Source organism: Prionailurus bengalensis, chromosome X, assembly GCF_016509475.1.
Source record: "Prionailurus bengalensis isolate Pbe53 chromosome X, Fcat_Pben_1.1_paternal_pri, whole genome shotgun sequence".
Classification (NCBI taxonomy): domain Eukaryota; kingdom Metazoa; phylum Chordata; class Mammalia; order Carnivora; family Felidae; genus Prionailurus; species Prionailurus bengalensis.
The window spans coordinates 83,140,131-83,149,256 of NC_057361.1; the positions used below are offsets into that span (position 1 = coordinate 83,140,131).

A 9,126-nucleotide genomic window follows, 5' to 3' on the forward strand; every position below is an offset into this window, starting at 1 on the left:
CAATAGCTACCCTTTCTACTCCTTGGGTGTTTTATGAGTATCAAGAGTGCTGTTTCACATCACATTTCTGTAAGGATTCAAACACAATCTTCTAAATGGAAAGCATTATCTTTAGTAGTAGTATTAGTACTAGAACATCATTTATTATGGACTTACTTAGTAAACTAGATTGTGAATTGCACAGGAGAAGTGTGTAGATAAAGGATTCTTGGAACAAGCTTGTCCTTCAAATCCGGAGGGTAAGCCATTTACCCTCATTAATGCTATTACGGAATTGGAAACATTCCTAAACAAACAAAAACGACTCTCTTATTGTCTTTTACCGACATGGTGGCCGAGCTTAGAGTCCAGGTATGTAGGCCTGAGGAGTTTAGCATTTCTAAGAACATGTGGTTTAAGTTTTTAAATATCCTCAGATGCTAAGGAATATTTTATTTAAATTACAATTTTTAATAGTTAATACAAACATGAGGTTCAAAATTCAAAAAGCACAGAAGTTCATACACATAAGTCATCAAGTGTACTTCACATCTTTGTCTGCCAATAGGTTGTCCTCCAAAAAACCAAAAAAAAACCAAAAACCAAAAACCAAACAAAACAAAAAACAAGCCCTATTACCAGTTACTTGTTGATATTAACAGAGATATTCATTATATGCATATATATAATAAAATAAAATATTATTAAACAAATGATGGCACACTAAACATTGTTATGCATCTTGCTTTCTTCACTTAAAAATGTGTTTTGGACATCATTCCTGTATCAGTATATGTAGATAGAGCTGCTCGTTTTTAACAGCTGCATGTTGCATGGAGATACACTAAAATTTATTTAACCTTCCCTTATTTATGATTATTTCAAAAATTCCCAATCTTTTACTATTAAAGGCAATTCTGCAATGAATATCCTTATACATATAGCATTTTTCAATGTACAAATAATACTTTAGGATAGTTTATTAAAGTATAATCACTGGTCAATTGTTATGTACATTAGTATTTTGATAAACATTGACAAATAACCTTCACAGAGGGTGTAACAATTTATACTCCAACTAATAATGTATAGGAATGCCAGTTTTCTCACCTCTTCTCCAATACAGTTTGTTTCCAAATCTTTTGTTCTTTGCCAATATGATAGATGAAAAACAATATATCACTGTAATTATAATTTGCACTTAGATTACCAGTGAGATGAAATATTTTCTCATATACTTAAGAAACATAGACTTGTCTTTTTAATGAACAGTCTGTTCATTTATTTGCCTATTTTTCTATCGGGATGTTGGTCATTATATTTTCTTTATAAATTCATTGGGGTTTGCTATATACTAGGGAGCTTAGTAACGCATAATTCTAAACATGAATAGAAGACAAAAAAAGAATAACAAACCACTAATACCAAATCCAAATTATATGTATCTTCCAAATGTAATTACAATATAAGATATGAAGATACCCAGGTTTCTTTCTAAAATATATTTTGGTAAACCCTTGCTTTCTTCCTCCATAGAAAAATTACATATAAAGCATCTCCTGTGTGGCAAACTCTGGGCTAAGCCCTGGAGTTACAGACATCAAAGACAAAGACACTTATAGACAGCCATTGATCTACAAGCAACAGAAGATACCATGGAATTCTCATGATTCAATGGCCTTCAACCCCTTCAACTATTAACTGACTACTTTGCCTTCCATGTATGGCACTGAGGATACAGTGGTGAACAAGCCTGAGAACAGGGGAAACAAAGACTGAGAAAGGGGATTTGAATTCATGTAATTTGAATTACAGTCTAATTCAAATTCCCTCCTGATACTGCTCAGAATGGAAATTCAAAGAAATATATATAGTCAGGGAGAAAGAGCATATGCATTCATTAGGCAGAATGTAGTGGTAAAAGAAAAGGAGTCATGAAAGCAGCTAGGATCTACCTTGGGAAGTGCATGAGTAGTGTCCCTTTTCCTCAGAGAGGAGCATGTAAGAGAATCCAGAACTGGCTCTACCTAGTGCCTGACACCTGGCTGTGAGGTGACAGATAGGGAGGAGCACATGACCCGGTCTGGATCCTTACAGGGACAAGTCTTTTTTCTTGGGCAACTGTGGGGACCTGGAAATGGCACAGTGTGCTACCATTTCTAATAAGAACAAAAAAACAACAGTGTGGTAGAAAGAATGACTCTGGGCACAGACTAGTGGTTCATTTCTTTGAGTTAGAGGTCAAGATCTGCTTTCCTTTAGAAGACAGTGATGAGGCCTCCGTGGGAGCCCCCTCCCACTTTCTTCCTTTCCATGGCCCAATGAACAATGAAAAAACTTAGGAAGGCCACCCTAGAACCTCCAGTACGGGTAATTTATGGGTACAAAGTTACTTGAATATTAATCCTCTTTCATGAGAACAGAGTTGTTTTCCTCTTGCCCATGCTCAGGCCCATGCATATTTAGATGTAGGAAATATCGTGAACATGAGGAGGGGAGGCAGAGCTTGAGAATGGGACAGGTACACACAGGGGTAGTTTGGTATTAATATGCTTCTCTCCGTCCATCACTGTTTTCCCTATATCTTTACCCCACCTTACATTCGACTATTTCAAGTGCAAGAAACATAATAAGTAATAAAGATGAGAGACTTAGGGGAGAGAAGCAATGAAAGCCTAAGGTGTTTGATATTGATCACAGGTTAGACCACAGCAGTTTTCTAGAAGCCAATCCCACAGTAGCCCAATTCGTGCACAGAATTAAATGCTTGGAACGGCAGTTTGGAGGGACTTCTCTCATAGGGGACAAAGCTTTAGAACAGATTAGGATGCACTCCCTTCTCTCAGTCTTGAACTTCTTTCCAGACTCTTTTATCTTGGTCCCCTCCCCCAACCCACCTATTTAGGTGGGCCCAGGACTTTGGAAAGGTGGAATGTGTAAACACAACACTCTGGTATCCTTCCGCAAGATCGGGCCAGAGCAAAGTGACCCCCGAAAGTCGCATGCGTTTCAGTTCAAGAAAAAAAAAATGTAGGCCTGGTGGGGGAGATCTTGAAAGAGGGGAACTAATGCCGAGACCCTTTGATATTGGCTTCCTTCTCTCCGTCCAGCGCTGCTTCCTCTATAACCAGATGCTGCCCCTGCACTTCCCAGGAAAAATAGCCAGGGTGGAGCTCACAGAGGGCGAAGTGGCGCCATGCAAAGCTTGGTATCATTCCGCCTACATAAAGCCGGATCCCCTTACACTACGCTCTAGCTCCTCCCGCTGCCGCTTTTGGTACTGGGGACGTGGCCAAAGTCTGCAGAGGAAAAGGTAGCTGTTAATAAGTCTCTACGCGTGCGTCCCAGAGGAGGGTTGGGGACGGGAGGAAGGGATATACCGAAAAGTAACAATCGTTTGCCAATTACAGCTTTTACTCTGACGAAGCAGGTATCGCGCGTCCTAAATCCCAGGTGCCGGGCCAGTCCCCAAACATAGTCGCCGCCATTGTCTCGTGTCCTCGTATCCATCTGACTGTCCGTCCCTCTTTCTGTAGATCACGGCACCCCCTTGAGGCAAGGAAATAAGAAAACTCCCTCTGATCCGAGTAAAGCAGGTCAGTGAGAAGGCGGGAATCACTTGGGAGTGTGGAGATGGGTATCAGAGGAACGTGGGATACGTGACCTGGTCTAGGGTGCCAGCGGTGAGAGGGAGGGGTCAGGGGTAATTTGAGTGGCACATAACTATAAATTTAAAATGATCTGCTTCTTGCTAGCTTGATTTCCAAACACAAATCCCGTGTTTGGGAAGGTAAAGGAGTATAGTAGCGGCTTCTAGGAGAGAAATGGCGATTTATATGATAGCAGGAGGGGCGGCTGCTGCCGGTGAGAACGGTTGTTCGGGGAACCCTGGGAGGGAGAGAGTGTGAAAAGAAGTTGTAACTGTTTGATAATCATGACCCTGGATTAGATTAGAATATCGTTTCATGTACTGGTTACTAGTCTGATTATTAATAATCAAGTCTCTCCGACTGTCTTTTCATTTGGTCTTTGGGTGTAACCTGTGTTTATATGTGTAGGCCTGTTCTTAAGTTTTTGGTACAGCATGTTTGTGTAAAGATCTGTAGAGGCCCGCGGACCACAAAGGAAGGGGATAAGAAAAGGAAACTTGGCCTGATTTCTCCTGGGTGGGCAGTGCTTGGAGTTGGTAGATGGCTAAGACTAGAAGGTAGGAGTCTAGGGGACACTCCAGATCTCCTTTCTGCATGCTTTCTAGACAGTCCTCCCTTGCTACTGTTGTGTTGCAGAAAATGATAGGCTTTAGGAAAAGGAAGGAAACATAAGAGCTTACCTGAAATTTGGAAATCATACTTTTCATTGACTTCCAAACAACTTCCATGGCTTGTCTGAGCCTTCCATCTCTACTATCACCACCACTATCTTGCAGGGATATTTGAGTTGTCTGTGCATGGGAATTGTCAGACTTTTGGAATGGAGCAGAGGAACTTGGAGGGAGAAGAAGGAGAGGTGCAGAAAATTTTGGCAAACAGGTACCTGTATCCAGAAAGGATACAGATCTCAGGTGCTAATATCTACCAAGGACCCAGTCTCCATTGTCACCTATGTTTCCTTTTATTTATCTCTGCATTTGTGAATCTCTGTGTACAGAACCATCACCAGGTCTGTGGAACTCTCAGTTGTGGAGATTTGCAAGTCACAGCCCAACTTGAACTTAGAAAATAATGAAGAGAAACATGCCCTGTGTCTGTTACGATTGGTGTGAGGGTAGAGGGACATAAGATGATTGAGACTAGATAATTCTATTCTCCTTTGTTCTCCAGTTTAGTAATCACTGTTTGGTCCTCTGCTGATGTAGTTGGGAGTCTTTGAAAGCTTTGGGGGTATAGGAAGTTGCTTGTTTTTCTTATTTCCCACTTTCTTTTCCTATTCTTAAGATTCACCCAGGCCAATTTTGAATGAGAGAAATGGAAGGGCAGTCAGTCACTGATCAAGAAAATGGTGGGCAACAGGGAGGAGGAGGGTCAGTCCTGAATTAGGGCAATGGGATTATGGGACCAGAAGGAGGCAAATACTAGACAAACTACAAATACAGGGACCAGGGACCAAGATCTTTTAAGCAAGAGATCAGTTTCCATATCCTCTTGTTTGTTTATTTGTCCATCGATCTGCCTGTAGGTCTGCTGTAAGTCTTGTCAACATTGGAAGCAAGGAAAGGAGGAGAAAATTTCTCCAGATCAGTGAAGTTTGGTATGAGTATGGAGACTTCCCCAGTAGACCTGTAGGATGAAGTAATAGAGATCTGCTTGGGTCCAGCAGGGATAAAGAGCCAGTCTAGGGATTTTTTAGCCTGTCTCACTCCCATTCAGCTTTCCCACCCATTCTCCATACTTCTGTTTTGTGTCTGCAAACAAGATTAGTAGCACCTTCAGTTTTGTAGAGAGTGTGAAATGAGGACAGAGTGTGCTAAGTATCTACCTCTCCCACTTAGCACTGAATGTCCATAACTCTCCTGTCTCTCTGTGCTAATCAACATAAGAAATAAATTGGAAGAGACTCAAAGCCCCATTTCCTTCCTCCACCCCTAGGTCCAACTTCAATGGCAGATCTGATGGCCTTGGAGTGGCTGAAGACACCCACCCTCCACAGGGCTGCGCTCAGGCACACAGCCATTCTTCCTTTCCCAGAGTGAGCTTCTTCTGCACGTTGTTTATATCATTGACAGAGCCTGTAGTTGGAAAGAGGGCCAAGTGACGACTGGACTTTGTATGAAAACACCAACCTGGGACAGACCTTCAGTCAATGCTGAGACAGGGTTGGAGGTATAGAACGTGGCCTTGTCTTTAACTTGGATCATGACTGGCTCTGAGGGTAAGGCAGGGGCAGAGGAGGGGCTGAGGTTTGCCTAAAAGCTGGAATCAGTGGCCCTGCCAACCCTAGAGCCAAGGCTAAGATCCAGGCCAAGTCTGGGGATGGAGCAGTGGCCAGGACACAGACAGTGACCTACACTGAGGCCGTGGCTATGACAGGGATGTGAGCAAGATGGAAGCTATGGCTAAGACTAGAGTCATGACTGAGACTAAGGCAAAATCCCTGGCAGAACCTGGTATAGTGCCCCAAATCAAGTCAAAGCTGATGCCTATGGCCAGGGTCAGTGCTGTGAACAAGTACGAAGTCAAGGCTGGTGCTGGAAATGAAACCAATATCAGGTCCTTTGCCAAGGCTGATGATAAGGTCAATATTGAGTCCAGGTCCCAGGGAAGGAGAGAGGACAGCATCAAATTCAGGGCTGGGGCTGGGGACAGAGCTGGTATTGTAATCGAGTCCAGTGATGAGGATGAAGAAAATGTCTGCTCCTGGTTCTGGACAGGAGAAGAGCCTAGTGTAGGATCCTGGTTCTGGCCTGAAGAGGAGACTCCTTCTCAAGTTTATAAGCCTCTACCTAAGATCCAGGAAAAGCCCAAGCCCATACCCAAACCTGAACTCACTATAAAACAAAAAGCAGCAGCATGGTCAAGGGCCAGGTATAGTGTCCTAGTCCCAATAGAGGGAGGGAAGCCATCCTTGCCTCCAGAAGGGAATTGGACTCTCGTTGAGACTTTGATTGAAACTCCTCTGGGGATTCGGCCTCTGACCAAGATCCCACCCTATAATGGACCTTACTTCCAAACCTTAGCTGAGATCAAAAGCCAGGTTAGGTATAGAGAAAAGTATGGGCCCAATCCAAGAGCCTGCCGCTGTAAATCACGTGACTTTAGTTTAGAGCCTAAAGAGTTCGATAAACTCGTTGCCCTACTTAAGTTAACTAAGGATCCTTTTATTCATGAAATAGCAACAATGATAATGGGCATTAGTCCTGCTTATCCATTTACCCAAGATATAATTCATGATGTAGGTATTACTGTTATGATTGAAAACTTGGTCAATAATCCCAATGTTATAGAACACCCTAGAGCTTTAAATATAGTAGATGACAACTCTGAGTCTTCTGAAGAACCCAAACCAGGAGAGTCATACGTATATCAAGTTTGTAAGGACATATTCTCTTATCCCTTGAACTCCCCTGTGCAACTGGCTGGACTAAAATTATTAGTGCAGCTGAGTGTGAAATTTGAGGATCACCATATAATTATTAATTACATTCCAGATTTCCTCACCTTGTTAAGCAAAGGAAGTGTCAAAACCAAGTTTTATGTTTTAAAAGTGTTTTTGCGCTTGTCTAAAAATCAAGCCAATACAAGAGAACTGATTAGTGCCAAAGTACTGTCATCATTGGTTGCACCCTTTAACAAGAATGAGTCGAAGGCTAATATTCTTAATATCATTGAAATATTTGAGAATATAAATTTCCAATTCAAAAAGAAGGTGAAGCTATTTACCAAAGAAGAGTTCACTAAATCTGAGCTTATTTCCATATTTCAGGAAGCAAAAGAGTTTGGTCAGAAACTCCAAGACTTAGTAGAGCACAGTGATCCTGAGGTGAGAGATAAAGTTATACGATTAATACTTAAACTCTAAATAGCTGTATGTTCTCACAGAGCCATGAACATTTTTTTTGTGTTATAATATGAAGCTATGCATATAATAATTGTAAGTTCAATATTTGTTATTTGTGTTGGTTGATGGAGGCAACTTTATGCATACCAAATGATCTTGAGAGCTTGAATGTTTGTTGATTTTTACTGTGCTATTTAAATTGAGATATTTTTAATCTTTCTGCAACGTGACCTGATAATGAACCTATTCATGCTGAGCAAGCTATATTTCTGTGCTTTATATTGACATAGTGTATTCGTTTGAGGCTTCATTTACATGTTAATAAAGTTGCATGCTAAAACTGGTGAAAACATTGTTGTAGTTCTTTAGTTGAAGTCTAGTCAGAAAGATAAAGCACAAATAACACAAAGATGATAAAGAGCACTGTCGGTGTTTGTAGGAGGGTACAGACCAAACAAGCTCACATTGATAGATCCTTTACTTTCAACATGTTCAAGGAATAGAATCACACTACACAAGAAGACAGGACTGTTACCAGATGTAACTAGTGTTACTAGATGTGTTACTACTAGATGACATCTGGGCAGATCTGGGGAAAGGGGTAAGGACACTGACCTAGGAGAAAGGGAACACAGATACTTTCATTCCAGTCTGAATCCCAGAACTTCTGTTCACCTTTTAACATAGGACATCTCATTAGGATATCTTGAAGCTTTTAAGCTCCCAAGAGGATTCCTGGTTCTCATCCCCATTCAGAAAAGCCATGGAAGTATGTTTCTGAAAGGACCCAGCCCCACTGTGCCCTCAACCTCCAGGTATGCCCATCCAGGGGTACCAGGTTTACTGTTTCATCTGAGAGTCCCTTCCCCTGTAGTCCTGGGCCTCAGAGGAGGGTCTTCCTGGAGACCAACTACTGAAACTGCTTCATGGATAGTCTCATTTGCCCTGCCTTGGTGATGGTTTACTCTCATCCTTACTTTTGTTTGCTGGCCAATGGTTTGAACTTGGTAATTTGCACCTATCCTTGGTGGCAGCAATGTGTTTGTTCTGATCCCTTTTGGTCAGAGCTCAGAATGTTGAGCTCAGTGAGATAGCTACAAGATTCCAGAGTCCTTTAAGGATGTGTAATTAGGAAGGAATTAATTCCCTAATTCCATTATCCTATCTTATTTGTACAGTTTATAGAGCTGAAGCAATGTTCTCTATACTGCTTCAGCTCCTCCTGAGTATACTTAATGAAAACTAGGTTCTGGCTGGCATAGAATGCCAGAGTATAGATTTGGATCAGGGGTCACCTCTGCCTCCTTTTGCTGTTCTTGTTCTGTTTCCTTTACTGCCCAGAATTGGGAAATACAGATATTAGGTTCAGTGTACAAATACTAGTCTTTCTTTTGAACTTCCTCTCTCTCCTAATTTATGTATTTTGTGGAAGGCCTAAACTGAAAGAATCTCAACAGAGTGTCTGTCATGTACTCCTGGTTTTAGAAGCTATCCCTAGTTTAATTTCTATTAAGGTCAGTTCTGAACTTATCTGTTATACATCTAGGAATTAAAATGAAGGGCAACTGGCCACATATGTTCATTAAGGGTGAAAAAAAGTAGGGTTTTTGCAATGTGCAGCTGTAACTTAGATGATTTTTGAAGTTCTTTATA

General features: G+C 41.4%; 1 protein-coding gene across 1 annotated transcript; it reads left to right on the forward strand.

Annotated features, from left to right (window-relative positions):
- The first annotated feature begins 3,803 nt into the window (after window positions 1-3,803).
- On the forward strand, window positions 3,804-7,823 carry ARMCX5 (armadillo repeat containing X-linked 5). The gene is given in 3 exon segments (XM_043570002.1): window positions 3,804-3,843; window positions 5,853-5,999; window positions 6,002-7,823. Coding segments are annotated over 3 exon segments (1,680 nt in total). The 3' UTR covers window positions 7,495-7,823.
- Window positions 7,824-9,126: the final 1,303 nt, after the last annotated feature.